The sequence below is a fragment of the Nicotiana sylvestris genome, chromosome 6 (assembly GCF_000393655.2).
Source record: "Nicotiana sylvestris chromosome 6, ASM39365v2, whole genome shotgun sequence".
NCBI lineage: Eukaryota > Viridiplantae > Streptophyta > Magnoliopsida > Solanales > Solanaceae > Nicotiana > Nicotiana sylvestris.
In genome coordinates this window covers 202,547,577-202,570,332 of record NC_091062.1, presented here as the reverse complement: position 1 = coordinate 202,570,332, position 22,756 = coordinate 202,547,577, and the positions used below count along the sequence as shown (strand labels likewise).

The 22,756-nt window shown below is 38.3% G+C and overlaps 1 protein-coding gene and 1 non-coding gene across 2 annotated transcripts; both read left to right on the top strand.

The window, feature by feature from the left end:
- The first annotated feature begins 16,326 nt into the window (after window positions 1–16,326).
- On the top strand, window positions 16,327–16,433 carry LOC138872226 (small nucleolar RNA R71). The gene has a single exon (XR_011400695.1). It is a non-coding gene; the product is annotated as a small nucleolar RNA R71 (small nucleolar RNA).
- Window positions 16,434–19,803: 3,370 nt separating this feature from the next.
- Window positions 19,804–21,561, top strand: LOC104212717 (hydroxyproline-rich systemin B-like). Its single transcript, XM_009762067.2, has 2 exons — window positions 19,804–19,901; window positions 20,627–21,561. Exons 1-2 carry the CDS (start codon window positions 19,814–19,816, stop codon window positions 21,250–21,252), a joined length of 714 nt encoding a protein of 237 aa, XP_009760369.1. The 5' UTR covers window positions 19,804–19,813; the 3' UTR covers window positions 21,253–21,561.
- The last annotated feature ends 1,195 nt before the right edge of the window (window positions 21,562–22,756 follow it).

Genomic DNA, 22,756 nt, shown 5'->3' with positions numbered 1-22,756 from the left:
AGTTTCGTATCAAAATAATCGTCTAGATACCATGTATTCTAGACAAGTCAACTACATAAAGAAATAAATTAGCGATGAAAAAATTATGCAGTTAAATAATAAAAAATTATCGCTAGTGACAGATCAATAAAAAAAGTGATCAGCTACAAGAAGAATTTCGTAACTAATTCCTATTTTTAAAGTTAAATTATGCAATAAAATATCTTAATAATAATATTAGTTTCTTTTTTAACACGAATTTTTATTGAGGCACTTTAGGTATTTTCGTAAATTAGATTACGCTAATTAATATTTTATCACAAATTAGATATTACTTTTTTCCAAAAATAATTACTCTTCCCTAAAACCTAATGTCGTAGAAAATTTGAGAAATAAACGAATTTAACAACCAAGCTTCTAAAAAAAATACTTTTCATTTAAATTTTAAAAATAATAAATAAATTACATGAAAGGGAAATAAAGAGGCAAAATTGGTCTTTATGATTAAACAAGGACAAAGAACAGAAATTTTACACAAAATCGTGAAGTTTCCTTGTTAGGAACTAACCAAAAAAACTTCCTCCTACCCCTTTGGATTCTTTTATTGTCTTAATATTTTGTATCCTTATTAGGAGAAGATATCAAATAGTAAATTACTTAAAAAAAAACTTAGTCTATTTAGAACTCCTAAATATTTGGAAAGTTTTTTAATTTTACAATTTTATCCGATGTAAAATATATTTTTAAAGGGTAAAAAAGGCGAACGACATTTCACTAAGGGCCTTCGTGTTTTTAATATAGTATAGATAGATATATTTCAAGAAATATGCTTTAGTTTGGAGATCGTTAGCAAAGTTTGAGTGTGTAACAGAGATTTACAGACAAATTTTGGTGGAATTTATCATTTTTTTCCTTTTAACACTATATTTTAAAGTTGCCTCTCCAAGACCCAGTGTATAGATTCATGTCTACCATTAAACTTTACCAAATTAGCTTTTCGATTGAATTAGACCTAACATAGGCGTAATGAGTGAAAATCGAGAGAACATTGTACGGGTGTTTTAATTCACCTAAAGTGATCTAGATTAATTATTGGTAAACAACAGTGAATCACAGGGTAAAAATCAAGTAATTTTCACGTGCTAATTGACTCGAGTGGTGGCTGTTTTCAAGCATACTCGTAGACTAAATCAAGTCAATACTCAAAAACGAGTGAGGAAGACCGACCACTCGTGAGTTTAATTTCTATGCGCTAAAATTGTATATTCTTAATTGCTTTCGACCTAAAAATACAGTATTAAGTTGATTGTGGTGAGGTTTAATTGATCGTGTAAAAATTCTTTACATTTTAGATAGAAAATTTAAATCTTTTTCAGAATATAAAAAGAGAAAAAACAAAAGAGAGTTGATAAGCAAACTTATCGTATTAGCTTTTGTCCTAATATATTACTTCCTCTATCCCAAATTTATGTGAGTACGAGGGTCAAAACACTTAATATTCTATGTAACTTCAGGTGTATATTTGATCACACCCAACTATACCTTATAAAAAGGACATGTGGATGTTGCAAATATAATCTGAGTATTTAGCCAAGAGTCGAACCCACAAGGAATTAACCTATCAATTACTCTCATTATACTTACTAAATTCTACGGAATCAACTTCCCAAATATTCTGAATAACAATTGAAGATGTTTCTACTAATTAAGAATGAATGTAAATAAGCAACTGAAAACTAACTATGATTAAGTTGTAAACAAGTAAGAGAAGGTTCTAAGGTTATGATTTCCCCAATTGATGGAATCCCTTTCGGTTATGGTTCACATAGATTCGCCTAATTATCTCTATCAATCATGAGTACTCTTATTATCGTAAATCTCTTCCGAGTAATCACAATAATTTACTAAACGCACTCTCCCGAGATACGCTAGCTGGCTTTGTTTGTTACAGCTCACTTTAGACTGCACACAAGGCTTCGTTATCCCTAATCTCGCCTTTAAACCCTCAGTTATTGATCCTCATATACTTTGGTAGTGATGTTGTTCAACAATTACCTAAATATGCACTCTCTCCCGAGTTATGCATATTAAATAGGCACAAATAATTGAGGATCCTATCAATTAACTACAACAAGAACGTAGTTGAACAAATAGAGATTAAACCAGACAAACTATATTAACACAACAAGAAGTTCATCCTTCAATAGATTCCATCAAAACCTTAGAATAAATTTTTAGCTACTCATACTAGGGTTCATCATAACAACATTCAAATTCATCACAAATTGTAAAAACAAAAGGAAGAAAGGAAGAACTCGATGTTGAATTATCCTCCTTGCCTCTCCTTGCCTTGAACTAAGCTATGAAAACCTTGATAATCCTCTCTTGGGCGAGCTAGACCTTCTAAAGGTTAAGTGGATTTGTCCCCGAACTTCCAATTTTTCCCCTGAAATTTACTTTTCCGGAACAGGGCTAGCGCGGTCGCGCTAGTGGCCGCGCATATGCCCTATCATTCTGCCTCGACCATCTGGGCTAGCGCGGTCGCGCTAGTGGCCGCGCTAGTCCAGGTCTTCATTTCATCACTTCTTTCTCTCGTCTTCCCACGTACTCAACTCCTAGGGGATTTTCTTGCTTCAATTTAGTTCCAATCATAGTCTTAAGTCCTCATACATGCTATTCACTCCTGCAACGTGTGCAATTCACATTTAGAGCCAATTTAACATCATTTAACTATATTCTAGCAGTGAAACATAATCAATCTAGGGCATAAACAATCGCCAAATTACATAAATCTAGCCTATTATCAACACCTCACACTTAAATCATTGCTAGTCCTCGAGCAATTCACCACACTCTATAGAGGTTCCTTCACTAAGCATTATTCCCTAACTCATCACACCAAGAACAAATCACATAAGTTACGCCTAGTAGTGAACAATCTTCGCCCCAAAAATCGACTCTCACGTGCCGTGCAATATTCATACTTTCTCAAACTACTCTACACAGAAGTCAAGACTTGTCTTTCCTTCATGAACCACATGCCCTCACATCACACAAGAGATTAGTTCCGCATATAATGATATTTAAAAAAATTCGGAACTTGGATATACAAAATTCGCTCACTCTCAAAAAGAATATTCACATGCCATAAAGATGCACCATAGGCTTGCCCGTAGTGTACTACTCTACTAATTGAGCCCACTCAGTCTAAAATTAATAGGACTTTACTTGGTTGTAATGTAAGCTAAGAACGGGTAGGATATATTTGGATATAGTGACTAACATCCCTAAGCACTTTTAATACAATTATATTAACCTTCAAAACTATACTTATGTCAATCAAACACTCCACCACTTTTTTATTTACAACAACCCCATCCATTAGGTGCAATTATAACAAACCACCATTTTTTTTTCTCATGGTGCTTATTCTTTTACTTTTTCAAACACTGCACCTTTTCTCTATTTCAACGGTTCCACTCAAAAACCAAACCACCACCCCACACCTTTGCTTTTGCATAATGTCAATACCATTCAAATGCTTATGGGAGGTAACAGGTTCAAACAGAAGGCTATCCAAACAATTGGGTAAGGTTCGCAATGTGGTTGCCAAAGAAACTTGCTTATAGGCTCAACGGGGTTAACTAAGATGTATTACAGTTAGGTGGGTTTACTTTATATGTCTGGCTCAACAAAGAAATGCCTATATTACTTCTAAGACTGAATGAAACTACTATTTCGCTTTACAAACACACGGGCAAGTTCTAGGCATCAAATGTGAATCATGAAATATAATAAAACTCACACACACATGGCATATCACTCATTCCAGATTGGCTTATCAAGACACTCTCTTCTGAGTATTCAAGTCAGTGACAAACATACAATTTTTAAGGCACTTTAGCAAGAGTCAACCAATGAGATTAAGCGTAACACTCTAGTGTCTATTGTGTTCAGGTGTATCAACGCTAAGGGTTTCTCTTTCGATTTCAGCTCGTAGACCATTAATCCTAACTAAAAAAAACAAAAAATTACCTACACCCGGTTCAAGCTAAACCCTTGGAAAAGAACCATGACCCAAAGAAAAACCAAGAGAGAGTTACTACACTACCTAAAAACAAAAAAAAAACAAAAATCTTTTTGGTATTTTCTCTAGACTTACTACCCTCAAGAAAATTGTCTAAAGGATCCGTCATCAGGAAGGGTCTCCATATTCCTTTTTTTTTTTATTTTTTTTTTATTTTTTTTATCGACTTAGTCCCTCAAGAACCCCGCCAAAAGAGATCTGTCGTCGGGACAAGTCACTTACCTACTTTAAAATTACCTAATGAAACTATTACTGAAAACACCAAAAACAATCAAAGAGAAACAAAGAAACATCAACCAGTCCACTTGCTATATATACATATATACATCGAAGTATCCCCTACCCCCACTTAAAATGTAGACATGTTCTCATGACATAAAAAGTTAAAGAATAGTGAGGTAAAGGAAATTTCCTGAAATATCACTCCTGATCGGAGACGGTGTCTAGGTTCACATGGCAAGCACGACCTAGAGCTCTCAGCCAGCCTAAGAATTTCTTTTCCGACTTCACCTGCCGGTCAGACACCGCGTCAATGCGGGCACCCAAATCAGTGACTAAGGTACGCAACCCAGCCATATCCTGCTCCAAAGCGGTCATGCGGGTACTACGGCGTGGCTGTGAAGTTGTTGCAATGCCAGATGGTACTGCAGCTGCTGCACTTTGCTCATGGGCCTGTGGTTCGATCCCCACGTCCTCCTGCCCAGCCTCCTCGTCCTCTGAGTCATCAGAGCCAGTACTATCCTCCCCACCTGCTGCCGCCGGCTCCTTACCGGTGGTTACCTTGTCAGCCCGAAACTTGTGGTCTTTTGGTACCAGCCCATCCACCGCCAGATTTTTCGGCACCCGAGTTTGCCTGCAAAAGTTAGTGACCAAAGAAGGTAAAAAGAATCCATACCTTTTGACTGGACAGCGGATGAACATCTCCTCCTGAATCACTTTGGCTACGTCGAAGTTGTGACCATTGATGAAGCACCAAATCAAGGCCGCTCGGGGGTCATTCACTTTCGTAGTGTTGAGGGACGGGATCAAACGATTGTTGATAATATACAACCAGCACTTCCTTTCAAAGGTTAGTGCTGAGGAGTGAAATTTCTCACCATACTTCATCCAAATCACCTCCTTCCCGGGTACACATATCGTTTCAAAGAACCTCGCCCGCTGTGTGTGTCCTCGGCCATACCCCTCATAATAGTCATTATAAGGGTCCACAGGAGGGGGCAGCTGGTAAGTCGTCCATATAGCCTCAACAGAGGCATTCACCACCTTTCGGCACACCGTTACTACGCCATTGTCATGCTCCTTCACATTGGCGTAAAACTCTCTAACAACCATTACATTGCCCTCGCCCGGCTCGTCAATGAAATTTTGCAACCCCGCCTCACCAGCTCAGTGTACATGTGAGGGCAGTGTAGCTGAACCGATCTTATATCAATTCCCCTCTCCGGAATCAGCTTTTTAAAGGCCTTATCCGCAAAGCGGTCCTGAGCCTTGGCAGAGAACAAATTTGTTACTATCAAATGGGCATACAGGGGCTGCCCCGCGCGTCCTGGATGGGCCAGCTTGGCTTCTAGAAGAGGCACCAGTGGCGCGATGTTTCCGAGATGGAGCCATAGTACCTAAAAAACGGGAGCACATTAGCACAACCCAACACAAAATTATGACACAATGCGGTTACTCAGACTTCACACGCATAAGCGGTCACAACTACATAATTATGTTCACAGAGGCCTTTCCACAAACACCTTGTGGGCATTAGGCACTCACAACCCATTCCAAGCATTTGACTACCCCAAAACCACCACAATGTACCCACAAACACAACTAATTCACGCTCTAACTCAACCAACCATTCCATCCACAGTTACTATAGATCTAATACATATTTCGACTAAACAAAGGCAAGAGCAACAAAAATGAAAATAGAAAAAAATAAAAATAAAAACGAAAATCAGAGAAAAAGAAAAAAAACAAAAGAACAAAATGGCACCTAGAAGGCATACCTGTAGTGGGAGATTGTTAGGAGAAGCGAAGAAGATGAGAGGGTAGTGTGCTTGAGACTTGGGGAAAGTAAGGGGGAATTTTGAAGAAGATGGGAGTTAACGTAGAAGGGGGATGTTGAAGAAGAAGGGTTGGTACTACATAAAAAATTAACATGAGAATAAAAAAAATAATTTAAAAAAAACAACAAAAAAACGCACAGATGTGGGCGGTCGTAGCGCGGTCGTAGCGCGGCCGCGCTAGTCCAGGCAGAACACTTATCGATTTGCGCGGCCACAGCGCGGCCTCTAGCGCGATCGCGCTAGTAGCGCGGCCAGTAGCGCGGGTACGCTAGTATTTTTGAGCCCAGGCAGAATACTTGCCCATATGCGCGGCCCATAGCGCGGCCTGTAGCGCGGGCGCGCTCCTGGGCAAATTTTTTTTCCATGTTTTCCACCTGTTCTTACCACTTCCGATAGCCTAATCACCCGCCCATTGTCACCTGCATTGGTTAGTACTTCCTAAAAACTCACAATTAACAACTACTACTATCGTTGGGTTGCCTCCCAACTAGCGCCTTAGTTAATGTCTTGGCACGACGATTACAACAATTCAATGGGTTTCCTCAAATGCAGCGCCTGATTTAACGTCGCGGCATGATACAGACAAGCGCATTTAAGGATCGCTCGACCTCTAAGGTTCCGCCATGTGGGTTTCTGACATTTCCTTTCGTACTTTCATGCCTATGTACAACTTCAATATCTGCCCATTGACTCTAAATGTGTGAGAGTCTTTCTCTGAGGCAATCTCTACAGCCCCTGAAGGCAATACTTCGACCACTCGAAATGGACCAGACCATCGTGACTTAAGTTTACCAGGGAAAAGCTGTAATCTTGAGTTATAGAGTAATACCATGTCCCCGGGTTTGAAATATCGCTCAACAATTTTCTGGTCGTGTAACCTTTTCATTCTTTCCTTGTACAACCTTGTGCTCTCAAAATCAAGATGTCGGAATTTGTCAAGCTCATGCAATTCAGTGATTCTATTTGTGCTCGCAGCTTCAATGTCTAGGTTCAGCTATTTCAGTGCCCACCAAGCTTTATGTTCAAGTTCCACTGGCAAGTGGCAGGCCTTCCCGAACACCAACTTATATGGTGACATACCAACTGGTGTTTTAAAAGCAGTTTTATAAGCCCAGAGTGCATCATCTAGCTTTTTCGCCCAATCAGTTCTTGTGGCGTTCACTGTCTTGGTCAATACACTCTTTATCTCTCTATTAGACACTTCCACCTGTCCACTTGTCTGCGGATGATATGGTGTTGCCACCTTGTGACGCACATCATACTTTGCTAGCAGTTTCTCAAAGGCTCGATTACAGAAGTGGGTGCCTCCGTCACTGATAATAGCTCTCGGTGTCCCAAAACGGGTGAAAATGTTCTTCTTCAAAAATCCCACCACCACTCTTGCATCATCAGTGGGCAACGCTGCAACTTCTACCTATTTGGACATGTAATCCATAGCAACAAATATTTACTTATTTCCAAAAGAGCTGACGAAGGGTCCCATGAAGTCAATCCCCCAGACATCAAACACTTCCACCTTTTGAATTGGGTTCATGGGCATTTCATGGCGACAAGAAATGTTCCCTGTTCGCTGACATTCATTGCAACCCCTCACCCATTGGTGCGCATCTTTAAACACTGTAGGCCAAAAGAAACCGGCCTCTAGCACTTTCGCAGCTGTCCTGACTCCTTTAAAATGCCCTCCATACGCCGATGCATGACATGCCTGCAAAACAGAAGATTGTTCTGTCTCAGGGACACACCTCTGGATCATATTGTCAACACATATTCGAAACAGGTAAGGTTCATCCCAATAACATATGCGGCAGTCACGATAAAACTTTTCTTTTGTACAGAGGAAAGGTCATAGGGAACTATACTGCTGGCCAAGTAATTTGCAAAGTCTGTATACCATGGCACTTCCTCAAGACTAGTAGCGAGTAGCTGCTTGTCTGGAAAGGTTTCCAGAATGTCCTCAACCTCAACTGAGTTTTCAGCTCCCTCAAGTCGTGATATATGGTCAGCGACTTGGTTTTCTGTGCCCTTACGGTCACGAATTTTAAGGTCGAATTCTTGCAGTAGCAACACCTAACGAATCAGGCACGGATTAGAGCCCTTCTTCTCAATCAAGTACTTGAGAGCTGCATGATCAGTGTATACAATTACCTTAGAGACAATCAGGTACGATCTGAATTTGTCGAAAGCAAACACCACAACTAACATCTCCTTCTCAGTCACAGTGTAGTTCAACTAGGCTCCACTCAGCGTTCTACTGGCATAGTAGATTGGATGCATTAGCTTTTCTTTCCATTGTTCCAGCACTGCCCCTACTGTGTAGTCACTAGCGTCACACATGAGTTCAAAAGGTTGCTCCCAGTCGGGGGCAACAATGATAGGTGATGTGACTAGCCTCTTTTTCAGTTACTCGAATGCTACCCTGCAATCATCAGAAAACAAGAAGGGGTGATCTTTTTCTAACAACTTACAGAGTGGGTTGTCAATTTTTGAGAAGTCTCTTATGAATCTCCAGTAGAAACCGGCATGCCCGAGGAAGCTTCTGATTGCTTTGATTAAAGTTGGAGGGGGCAGCTTTGCTATCACATCTACTTTAGCACGATCCACCTCAATTCCTTTGCTTAACATCCGGTGACCCAAGACTATGCCCTCTTATACCATGAAATGACACTTTTCTCAATTAAGAACCAGGTTAGTCTCAATACACCGTTTCAACACACGCGTCAGATTTATTAGGCACTCATCGAATGAATTTCCCACCAATGAGAAATCATCCATGAATACCTCCATTATGTCCTCCACCATGTCAGTGAATATGTCCATCATGCACCTTTGGAATGTGGCGGGTGCATTGCATAGGCAAAGAGGCATCCTCCGAAAGGCATAAATGCTATACGGGCAAGTGAAGGAGGTCTTCTGTCTATTCTCTGGTGCAATGGAGATCTGATTGTATCCTGAGTACCCATTCAGAAAACAAAAGTGTGACCTCCCTTCCAATCTGTCCAGCATCTGATCAATGAAGGGAAGTGGTCTTTCCGGGTGGCTAGATTTAACTTCCTATAATCCATGCAAATTTTCCAGCCCGTGATGGTTCTCGTAGAGATTAGTTTATTGTTATTATTTTTGACTACCGTCATGCCACCCTTTTTAGGCACACATTGAACCGGGCTAGCCCAGCTGCTGTCAGAGATTGGGAAAATGATTCCCGCATCTAACCACTTTATTACTTCTTTCTTCACCACTTCCTTCATGTTGGGGTTCAGCCTTCTTTGATGTTTACTGGAAGGTTTGTGGCCCTCTTTCAGCAAAATTTTATGCATACAGTAGGCAGGACGGATTCCCTTTATGTCTGCCATGGTCCACCCAATGGCAGTCTTACACTCTTTGAGTACCTGCAAGAGTTGTTGTGCCTGCACATCTAACAAAATAGATGAGATAATAACAGGTAATGTGGAGTCAGGTCCAAGGAACTCATACCTGAGATGGGCGGGCAATGACTTTAATTCCAGCTTTGGTGGTTCTTCGATGGATGGCTTGGCTGGAGGAGTTTCTCTATTTTCTAAGTGCAAGGGCTCAAATTCAAGAGTTCTATCACAGAACCCTCCACCCTCTAACGCCAACACCCATTCTGCCAGTTCTTCTCCATTTACCTCATCTAAATTCATCAAACATGCAGCAAGAGGATCCTCAATAGTCAGCATCTCATCATCAGTTTCTACGATTACATCCACGGAATCAATAAGAGAGCAATTGGTGAATTCACTGGTTCGCCTCATAGATTTCTACACATTGAATGTTATTTCTTCGTCGTTCAATATCATCTTGAGCTCCCCAGTTTCACAATCAATGAGAGCTCTCCCAGTGGCCAAGAATGGCCTTCCCAAAATTATGGAAATTTCTTCATCCACCTTGCAGTCTAAGATCACAAAATCTGCAGGGAACACAAATTTCCTCACCTGAATCAACACGTCATCCAAGATACCAGAGGGTCTTTTTACAGCCCTGTCAGCTAGCTACAACAACATAGAGGTGGGCCTAGCTCTTCCAATCCCCAACCTCTTATAAATTGCTAGGAACATAAGATTTATGTTGGCCCCTAGATCACAAAGTGCCTTAGCGAAAGCAAAATTACCAATAATGTAGGGAGTTGTAAAGCTCCCTGGGTCAGATAGCTTCTCCGCAATTGGTCTAGTCACCACTGCACTGCAGGTCTGAGTAAGAGTCACCGTGGTCAAGTCTTGGAAATCGAATTTTTGGGACATTAAATCTTTCATCATTTTTGCATACCCAGGCATCTCTTTCAAAGCATCTATCAAGGGAATATTTACCTGGATTTATTTCAGCATCTCCAAAAACTTCTTATATTGATCCTCTTTTTGGTACTTAATCAGCCTTTGAGGGAATGGTGCAAGGGGTCTCTTCTTCCTAATGATTTGGGATTGCTCTTTATCAGCTGCCACCTCAACTACTGGTTCCTGAGCTGTCTCATCATCTTTCTCATTCTCAATCTGAATGTTATTTTTTTCTTGGGCAGGCTGGACTGTCACCTCTGTCAGCTTTGTTGACTCATCTAGTTCAATGGGTACTGGTATGAGTGTCTTAGCCTGTCTGGTTTCTCAAGCCCTCTCTTGCTCTACATCTAAATCTCTACCACTACGTAGACTCACTACCATCAGCTGCTTCGGGCCTTGATCTTTTGGATTTATCTGGGTGTCTGCAGGTAATATCCCATGAGGACGATTGTTCAGAGACATCGAAATTTGGCCCATCTGCACTTCAATATTCTTGATAGCTGAATCATGTGCATCTACTCTCTCGCTAATTTTTGCATTAGACCCAATAACCTGCTGTTGATACCCAATTTTCCCCTATGTATTTCTATACAAAATACTCTCAAAATAGCATGTACGTACATATGTAAGCACCCCAATAGTTTTGGTATTTTTAATGATTAAACCCACCTACTACCTATTTTTACACCATAAAAATGCAATAATTATTTCCAAAATTATCATTTTGGTGAATAACTCATTTCGTTCTCACGTTCACGCCAAAATATAATTAAGGTGATTTTTGCACATTTTTACAAATTCGTATGGCATTTTTAAAAGCTAAATTGCATATAATTGCAATTATAGCCTATTTTGTAATTGATAGCATCTTATAATTATAAAATTAACCCCAACATTTTTTACTTAATATTTATATGATATTTGTTTATCCGGTACTTTTAATTGTTCTTAAAATCGTTATTGCTATTTTTTATAAAACAAAATGGGAAAATGGCTATTTACAATCTAGCCTCAATTGTATTTCAATTTCAGCCAATTTGCATCCCAATTCAACCCAATCCCAACCCCCAAATCAATTTCAACCCAATTACCTGATCCAATTGCCCAAACCCGCCCATTTCTTTTTTTAAAAAATCTGAGCCGTTGATCATTTTTGATCAACGGCCCATATCTCTTCTTTCCTTTTTAATTCCAAACGACCCCTAAACCCTACCCCATTCTTTCATAAGCGCCGCCTCTAACTCCTCTCTTCTCTCAAACACTCTAGAGCTCTCTCGAAACCCTAATCGCTCTCTGCCACCTCCAACCCCAAATCCACCGGAATCCATGGCTGTTCTAACCATGGATGACCTATACTCACCCCCTACTACTCTCACGTGCTTGATACCTAAAGTTTCAAGGCCAGACTTCAAGGGTCTTTGCCCAGACCTTCGTCGATTTGAGGTTTTCAGCCATCTCCGGCCTTGCTCCGGCGTGTCTTAGCCTCCTAAGCCTGATTCCGACCTTATCGACTTCAGATCTGATCTTGTTTTTTCCAAGCCTTTCTCATTTCTAGGGTTATCAGAAACCCTAGCCTATTCGAGGTTCTTTTTCGTTTATTTGTTTAGATCTGTGCTTGATCTGTGCCATATTTGATGTTTTATGCGTTTTTCCCAAATTTCCTTTTTCAAATCTTTTGATTTCAAACTAGGGTTTCTGAGTCTGTTTGTAATTTTTTGTTCGATTCATCTGCTTATCATCTCTAAGTTCGACTGGTGTTGAAAACCTAATTTTTGGAGATTTGTTTGAGTTTCTGAGTCTATCCGTTTGATTTACTTTGTTTATACCAGATTACTATTGCAAACCCTAATTTTTTGGGGTTTTATTTGATATTCTGAGACTGTTTATTTGTTTCACTTGCTTATCGCCTCTAAACTCTACTGATTTCAAAAACCCTAGTTCTTTGGGGTCTGTTCGAGTTCTTGAGTTTGTTTGTGCAACTCGCCTGTTTGAAATCGCTCCGTCTGATTCCTTTACTTCAGCATCTCGTTTTCTTTATGTGACTCTTTTGGTTCTGAGTTCTTGCTACCTGTCAAACTCGACTATGATTTTCACTCGACTCTTTGCATGCCTCTGATCCTTTTCTCTATTACTAAACCACTGAAACCTGACTATCATGTTTCGAATGCTTGCTCTATGCTACTACTGTATGTTGTTTCTTTTGTCATAGCTTGGCCTCACATGTCTATTACTTGTGCATTCCTTTATATACTGAGTCCCTTCTGTGATTGATTTTCAAACTCATAACTGATTTCAAAACTTTTCCCTCTTACTCGCCTGTTAAGGGTTAATTGATTCTCTTTCTTGGTTTGGCCTTACTAAACCCTTTCCAAAAATAAGTACAATCCTGTACTTGGACTTAAATACCTATTGTATGATTTTACTGCTCCTTTTATGGCAACAACCATTCTGCTTACAGACTGATTTTCTTTCCTTATTTTTGATCCTGTTAGTATCCGTTTGAACAATAATCCCTTGATTAAAGGGAAGTCTTGTGTTAATTGATTCTGATTGTGATCATGCCCATATTTGTGTTAAAGCTATACTTGTTACCTTATTCTTTACTCGTTTTCAAAACTATAAATACCTATACTCTTCTCTTTCAAAGACACAAACACACACAGCTTAAGTCACTACTTCTTCTCTCAAATACTCTTAGTTTTTCTTAAAAGCATTCGAGTTTTTCTCTGAACTCATAAGCTAGAGTCCTCTTCTCTGATTGTGCTTTGGCTGCAAGTATTCTGCTTTTTTTCCTGCTTACTTTTCTGCAACTGGTATGTCTCTTCTTGTTTAAATTTTGCCTCTCTCTTATGTGTTTATGCTTCAGTCTTCTCTTTGTTTATTTTACTGCTTTTTGCAAGTTTGTTTATTCCTGCTCCTATATGAATCCCCATCCTTTAGCCCTTTGTATGTTGAGTTATGGTTCAGAAAACATGACAACACTTGATATTGTTGTTCATGTATATGGACTGGACTCCCTGAGTCCTAAACTCTTTCAATTCCCATTCCCCTTTCCCTTATGTGTATTCTGAGCCTGAGACTTTGGTCTGGCAGTATCCTAATCACCGTCCAGACCATAGTCTGACCTTCAATAGGTCTGTGCTCTTCTTTGTTGGCTGAACAGGCCTGGTCAGGGGTGTTCCATCCTATCCTATGGCTAGGCATGACCACCAGCCTGCCATGGCACTCCCTAACCCCGCCTCTTGCACTTACACTCATTCTTAGAAACTAAGTTCTGCCCCCTCTCTTGTGAGCCTTGCCTTGGGACCCCCTGAGCTCCCTCTGAACTTGGACACCTGAGGGATGGCCCTTCCACACTGCACTATAACTCTTTCTAATTAATATCTTGGGTGTAAGCACTGCCTGGAGTTCTTGAAACTCCTTGGATCTCTGAAACACCCTAGATAAGAGAAGGCTTTGGAAATATGGATCTCGGAAGTGGTTCAATCTCATATTGTTAGATACTAAGTCTGAATTAGGCTGCTCGGATGTAGCTGTAATTTCTGATGTATTTTTATTTCTGTCTTATTTTTCTGGTCTGTAATAATTTGTATAAAATCGGGGATCTAGTGAAAAGGAGAGGGGATTTACTTTTATGCACAAAAAGGTAGAAACCATGCCTATAGACTTTTACTGTTAATCTATGCAATCTCACAAGTAGAAACCATGCCTATAGGATCTAACTTTCTAATTTCTGCAACTATGCATACAGATACCATGCCTATAGGGATTTGCATTTCTGCATTTATAATGACATTAGGCAAACTGTTAGGTTTAATGATAAATCAGCATATAGATATCATGTTTATAAGGCTGTTAACGTTTGAAAGGTATTAAAATCAGTAACTCATAGAGATCATGCCTATAGGAACTTCAAATCAGAATTGTTTCACTCGTCTAAAACAGTACTGACCCTTTTTGCTAAAACAAGCGACTTTCTGCACGTTTTCTGAGCCCTTAAAACTTTTCTTGCAAACAAATCAGTGCATCTTTTTCCTTCTTGATAAATATTCTTAAATCAGTGCATATTTTCTGAAAACTTACTGCTTTCTTGATAATTTGACAAACAATTTTTTTCAAATCAATCTGAATTCACTTCTTTATACTTATCTGATAAACCTTTTGAATCAGTCTGCAATTCAGTTCTTTTGTTAAAACTCGGCAACTCTTTTTCTTAAACAAGTATGTTTTCTGAAACTCGTTTTAAACCATTTTCTTTGTATTAAGTCTGCAATCTTTTCTGAAACTTATCTTATTCTGCAACTCCTTTACAATCAGTAGTTCTGTCCCACACTTAAGGTAAAGCTGACTAATTAAAGTGGCTCAGTTTTTGTCAACTGCATTCGAGCGAGCCTAATGCGGACTTCTTGTCTAAAAGTATGTGTTGAATCAGTCCTCTTATCGCTTAAATTTTTAAAAACCAAACCAGTACATGCAAGACATGCTAAACTCTATGGCTTATCTGATTTAAGGAGGTTTACTTGAGCCTTACTTGCTTATGTGCCTCCACTTTTACTTGTATTATGTGTTTTGATTAACGTCTTAGTATTTTGTCCTTTGAAACTCTCAAAAGGCCCCAAATCCCTTTCCCTTTAGGATTAGTAGTCCTAGATGCCTCCGGGACTGATAGAATTGGGACGGGTACTAGCATGCACTAAGCAACGAAACTTTCCGCGCTTTAATACCTTAACGGGGTGGGAAGGGTAGAATATGGATATGATGACCGGTGCGCTAATATCACGTGTGACCCCTATTCTGAGGAGTGATTGCTGGATATTGCATTGATGTGATCCATATTATCGGTAAACGTAGGACCCCTTTCCCCTTTACTTGTTAATTTTTTAAGTTTTCTTTTTAAATTAATTTTCCAAACTCTCTACTCCTTCAACTCTTAAACTTGTTTGCAAAACTATGTGAAAAATCCTTTTCTTTTCTACTTGTCTGCTTAAAGTCACAATTGTAGCATGGCCGGAAACCACACCAGTGGATCTTGAGGGGTGCCTAACACCTTTCCCTTGAGATAATTTCTAGCCCTTACCCGAACTCTGGTTTTTCCAATTCAAACCTTTCTTAAAGTGTCCTAATGCACTATAATCATTAGGTGGCGACTCTTCAACTTCTAAGACCCAATTCTCTAAAGGGAATAGAGTTGTCCTCCCAATGTCGTATACCCGATTTCGACCCACTCGTAGAAAAAGGGGGCGTCGACACCTGCTGCATCATTGCCTCAAGTCTAGCAAACCCATCTTCCTGCCGTCCACCATGCTCCCGCTGAGGAGGCTGATACCCTTGCTGCTGATTTTGATTGTTATATCCCTGTAGCCTTGGGTAAGGTGCCATATTGTTAGGAGGTCTCATACCTCCCATGTTACCATTATTGAACTATTGCTGGGCTAGACTGTATGGCTGATTTTGTTGGGCCCAATTCTGACCACCCTGTCTCTGGCCTCCATAATTAGACACGTAGTTCATGTCTTCAGGGTAGTGATAATGATCATGTTCTGCATTCCACTGACTACCAATTTGTTGACTAATACAAGATGTACACAAGCCCCCATTGGTAGTATCTACGATGTGTACCTGCTGCTTCTACCCTAACTCTTCCACCTTTTTGATGAGTATACTCATCTGTGTTAATAAGGTGGCCATATTTTCAGCCATAAAGTTGGATGGATCTAAGGGCACTGAGTGAACCACTGGAGTGATCGATGCATTCCTGGTTGTTCACCCCAAATTCTGTGCCATCTTGTCAAGCAGACTCTGGCCTTCTCTCCATGTTTTGCTCAAAAATGCTCCACTAGCTGAAGCATCGACAATGTTCTTCACGCTATCTGACAATCCCATGTAAAACCGCTGCCCCAACATCAGATCTGGGATACCATGATGCGGATATATAACCAGTATCCCTTTGAAACGTTCCCATGTTTCATGCAGTGTCTCCATTGGTCTCTGTTTAAAACTCAAAATTTCATCAATTTGTTGAGCAGTCTTGTTGGGTGGGTGGAACTTGTTATGGAATTGCTTGACTAACTCCTCCCAAGTTGTTATGGAATTAATGGGGAGTGAGTTTAGCCAGGTCTAAGCAGCTTCTGTCACTGAGAATGGAAATAATAACAGCTTGATTGCTTCCGGAGTTACGTTGGGTTGCCTTTGTGTTTTGCAGATTGACAGAAAATTCTTCAAGTGTTGTTGAGAATCTTCGACTTGTGACCCCGAAAATAGTCCCTTGTTTTGCAACAAGTGCAACATATTATTCGTGATTTAAAATGATTCAGCTTGTATCTGCAGGACTACAATCGCTGTGGCCAGATTTTCAGCTGTGGGTTGTGCCCAGTCATAGAGAGCAGCCTCTGGCGCTATTGGTACAGCTGGGTCTACTTCGTGATCCCCCATGTTTGGTTCGAATTGCTCAGTTGTTTGTTGTTGTTTGTTTTTTCCAGTTGGCCCGATTCAAGGCCTTGAGAACTCTCTCGGGATCTGATAATGCTTCAAATACTTCACCAGTTCTTGATGAGTTTCTAGGCATGCACCTGTACAACCAAGTCAACAAACGTTAAAATTTCAGTGTATAGATTGGGTGTAGAGAAGACTGACTACGCTAAGAATTTTTGTATTTCTTTCAATTGTAATTGATACCATCGTTAATTCACCGGCAACGACGCTAAAATTTGATCACGCCCAACTATGCCTTATAAAAAGGGCACGCGGACGTTGCAAATATAATCTGAGTATTTAGCTCAGAGTCGAACCCACAAGGAATTAACGTATTAATTACTCTCGTTATACTTACTAAATTCTACGGAATCAAATTCCCAAACGTTCGGAATAACAATTGAAAATATTTCTACTAACTAAGAATGAATGTAAATAAGCAACTGAAAACTAACTATGATTAAGTTGTAAACAAGTAAGAGAAGATTCTAAGGTTATGATTTCCCCTATTGATGGAATCCCTTTCGGTTATGGTTCACATAGATTCGCCTAATTGTCTCTATCAATCATGAACACTCTTATTACTATAAATCTCTCCCGAGTAATCACAATAATTTACTAAATGCACTCTCCCGAGATACACTAGCTGGCTTTGTTTGTTACAGCTCACTTTAGACTGCACCCAAGGCTTCGTTATCCCTAATCCCGCCTTTAAACCCTCAGTTATTGATCCCTCATATACTTTGGGAGTGATGTTGTTCAATAATTACCTAAATATGCACTCTCTCCCGAGTTATGCACATTAAATAGGTACAGATAATTGAGGATCCTATCAATTAACTACAACAAGAACGTAGTTGAACAAATAGAGATTAAACCAGGAAAACTATATTAACATAACAAGAAGTTCATCCTTCAATAGGTTCCATCAAAACCTTAGAATAAATATTTAGCTACTCATACTAGGGTTCATCATAACAACATTCAAATTCATCACAAATCGTAAAAACAAAAGGAAGAACTCGATGTTGAATTATCCTCCTTGCCTCTCCTTGACTTGAACTAAGCTATGAAAACCTTGATAATCCTCCCTAGGGCGAGTTAGACCTTCTATATGTTAAGTGGATTTTTCCCTGAACTTCCAATTTTACCCCTGAAATTTACTTTTCCGGATCTGGGCTAGCACGGTCGCGCTAATGGATGCGCTAGTGGCCGTGCATATGCCCTATCATTCTGCCTCGACCATCTGGGCTAGCGCGGTCGCGCTAGTGGACGCGCTAGTCCAGGTCTTCATTTCATCACTTCTTTCTCTCGTCTTCCCACGTGCTCAGCTCCTAGGGGCTTTTCTTGCTTCAATTTAGTTCCAATCATAGTCTTAAGTCCTCATACATGCTACGCACTCTTGCAACGTGTGAAATTCACATTTAGAGCCAATTTAACATCATTTAACTATATTTTAGCAGTGAAACATAATCAAGTTGGGGCATAAAAAATCACCAAATTACATAAATCTAGCCTATTATCAATATTCATCATATTTCTTAAAATAAAATTTACACATTTACAAACTATATGCAAATGGCAAAGATTCAAAATATTTATAGCCCGTTTGGATTAGCTGATTTGAAGTAGCTAATAAGCATTAGGTGTTGAAAATCACTTTTAAGTGCTGAAACTGATTTAATAAATAAGTAATTACATGTTTGGGTATAAGTGCTGAAATTAATAATAAGTTGCTGCAGTATTTTATACAAAAGTGCTGATAAGCTCTTTTTATGTAAAATGACTTAAATAACCTTAGAACTGTTTACACTTATAAGGGTGTAATTTCTTCAAACTTTTAGATTCCAGATCGATTCAAATACAAAATATTATATTTGTTATTTTATTTTAAATACAACTGTGCCTAGATAAGATAATTTTTATGATACATATAATTTATTTTATGATAAGCATATAATCATAAGTTATAATACTTAATAAATTGACAAAAGTTTCTCAGTAAAAAATAGACCTAAATAGGATAAAATATTTGAAGAGAAACAAACACTGTCTTCATCACCACAACACTTAAAAAGCAATACACCCAAAATTTGATAGGTCCTCATTTATTACATATAGTTCAAAGATTAATACACAATCACATAGATACAAATATGCAAAGGAATAGCGAATTTGCTTATCTTAAATAGTCAATGAAAATTGCATACTTGAAGAGGCTGGGGGGGGTTAGGTTGAATACTTGAGGCAGTGAGTATTGATGTAGGAGTTTTGTTCTAAATAGGAATATTTTAAGGATAAAATAGTAAAATTCTTGGTCAAACTTAAAGTGCTTATAAACTAAAAATTCATAAGCTGGGGGTGACCAGCTTATGGCTTATTTTTGACTTATAAGCACTTGACTTATAAACACTTTTAACTTTACCAAACGCGTAGATAAATCGAAAAATGCTTATAAGCTAGTTTGATTAGCTTATAAGCTTAGCGAAACACCCTCTCAGAAAAGTTTGAGAAAATTATAATTAAAAAAAAAGCAGTTTGATTCCCCTAACAGTAATACATTCACACAATATATGGTATGGAGGGAGGGAGTATATATATTATTATGAATACTATATTTATTTGATTAATATAACGAGTTTCAAAAATCAATTTTTTTTATTAAATTATATGGCAAGTTAAACTATGACAAATAAGGTGAAACACATGATGAAGTATATACGCAATAGAACTAATTAAAAATGTGTTTTTTCTGCAGAATTAGATCCTATCATAGATTGTTCAATATAAAAGTATTATCCTAGTTAACGACAGTTAACATCAGTTCAGAAAAGAAAGTTTGGTGCTAATGCACTGCCCACTTGAGTTTTTCTCCTTTTTGTCTATAAATAGAGACTTGAAAGAGGTCTGTTTTAAGCAACAACATAACAATGACTAAAATGATTCTCTTCGTCAGAGCTAATTTCTTTCTTATTTACTTTCTCTTTTTCATAAGATCTGAAGCAAGAACTTTACTAGGTACTAATCTTTTCTTATTTTTCACTTAACATTAGTATCATTTCTCACATGCAGATATTAATATAACAATACTGATATTATGCTACTCTATATTTTTATTTACAGTATTATATTTCTTTTGTGTCGCTGGCCTGTCTTCTTATTCTTTTCCTCAGTTTCCTATTTCCTGGGTGTTTTGAAACATAGGAGTATTTTATTTAGAAACGTGGTGATACTGATAAAACCTATTCAAGCCATCTGGAGGAGATGATGTTTTATTGTTGCCTCCTTTTTGTAGTTATCTTTGTTAGGGACAAAGAAATTTAAAATTTAGAAGTGTTGTGCTCAGACTAGTTACGTTGTTATTGATTACGTATACATTTAAAATTATTTTTACATGGGTATACATAATTTAAGCCAAAAGTAGAGATTGTTACTTTTTCTTTTTTTGATTAACAAAAACAGAGATTGGTTTATTAACTCTTTGACCCTCTAACCATCTATGGTGTTGACTGCCGCGGGAAAATCAGGAATTTACTTAGTTAAGAGTGTTCAAGAATTAGTACATATATATTTGATCTATACGCAGTATACTCTGGTGGTGTTCCTAGCTATGCCTCTCGTGTTGAGTAATTAACCACAGAATTTGTGAAACTTTTTTATTTCCTTGTGCATGCACATAATTCATTGACTTGTCTAGTTATAAGCGAATCACGTAGACTAACTTATGTTTGCTGGTGCTACAGAAAATCATTATGGGAGGGAACCAGTTCCACTACCTCCAACCCCAGAATCTGCTTCACCAAGTAACCAAGAAAGACTTAAGAGGCACGCTCATCTTCCACCTCCTGCGCCCAAACATGGTCCGAAAATCGATCAAGTCACAACAAGCAGATATGGTAGGGAAATCAGTGAACTGTTAATGACAATTACAAGCAATGTTATTAGTGATAATGAGCTGCTAATTTTGCTTCCGAGTACTTCATCGGACAACCAAGAAAGATTTGGGAAGCAGAGTCATCTACCACCACCAGCACCAAAGCCAGCTGATGAACAGGGTCAGATAATTGTCACTTCCTCTAATTGTCAAGATCATGATCACATGAATAGTAACAACTATGGAAGAGAGGAAAAAATACTACCACCTCCAACTCCAAAGCCAGCTGATGAGGAGGGTGAGATTAGTATCACCTCCTCTACTACTACTAATGATGATCAGAATAGTAACTATATTGGAAGAGAGGGACGAATACTACCACCTCCCTCACCCCACCATGCTGCACCCATTGGTCAACTCACTAGCAGATATGGCGGCCAAGGACTTAAACCTTACAAATCTCTAATTTCCTCCTTACCTCTTCAGGCTTCCTAATTGATTAGGCTTCTATAGCTCTACGTCGGAACGTTATGTTAAGTGGCCCTACTAAGTAGTAGTAGTAGTAGTAGTATAGTATTTGGTTTAGTACTTCTTAATATAACCTGCTTTTAGTTCAGCTATATATATCAGCTATATATATATATATATATATATATATGAAAGATGGACTAATAACGTGAGTTAGTCTATATATCCTGCAGGCTGCGTGCATGCTCTATATGTATAGTCGGTGTTGTGTAATATAACTATGTACTTGGTAAATGAATTTAATGAGTGATGGTTCATGGTTTCAGTGCAACGAAATATCTATTATCATTAATTATAATGACATGCATTCTGACGCGCCGACGCCTACACTAACCCAATAATAACATGATACTGTATATGTTTTCGTCTTTGTTATTATTAAGCCATACTTAATTATATATAATATATTAATTTTTACTTTGATTCACTTAATCATAGTAAATTAGTATAGTTTGGCGCAGAAGATTGAGCAACTTCAATAATGATTCCAGTATTATATTCCACTAATGTTTATGATCACCTTTTTACAAGTTGGAGTCGATTCTTTTTTTTTTTTTAATGGTCCCTTGTGTCGAGAAAGATGATAGATAGCTCAGTCCAAGAGAATCTAAAAGGAAAAAGAATGAAAAAGTTTAATCTTAGATTGTTCAGGGGAAAATGCATAATTATATATATCGATAGTGTTTACTTGGCCACCTTTTGTATACGATGTTATCACTTACTCATAAATAAACAATAGTATTCATTTTTGCTTTGAGTTTATCGTTGAATTATGATAAGCTATTTATAAATTAATTTGGAATAAAAATACTGAGTGCCATCGATTAATTATTTTCGTTTTTCCCTTGCTGAGAGGGAGGAGCTTTGTGCAAACTTGTGGTGGCAAAATGAATTAAAAAAAATAGTATCCATCCATTTTATCCATTATATAAAGAGTTGGATAATGGACTTTTTAAATATGGGTCAAATATGGATAAAAATCATATTATCCACTTAGAAAATAAATACTAATGTATAACTAACGAGTTTAACTTTTACATTTGTAAAGACTGAAATTGGGAGTTCCTCAAGTTTGAAAGATTAGGAATTCTCACAAAAATAATATTCAAAAAATCATAAATAATAGTATAGATATTCATATTATTCGATGATTAACCCACTTTTAAATATGAGTCAAGTCAATTAATTTATCCGTTTTTGTATTACCTATTTTCGACGCGCTCATATTCAACCCGACCCGTCCATTTGCTTGCATTCCCACGGATGTTTTGGGTTTAAGGCACAATTGATGGTGGGATAGGTACATCTCAAAGAAGGCATTAAAATCATGAATGTGTGCTACTTCAAAGTTAATTCTGAAATTAAAGAGCCACAGAATATAAATATACTAGCTTAAATGATTATAAAACCAACATCTGTAAAATTTGTGGAGAGTGGGCCTAACAAGCCACTAACTTTACCAAGAAAGTAA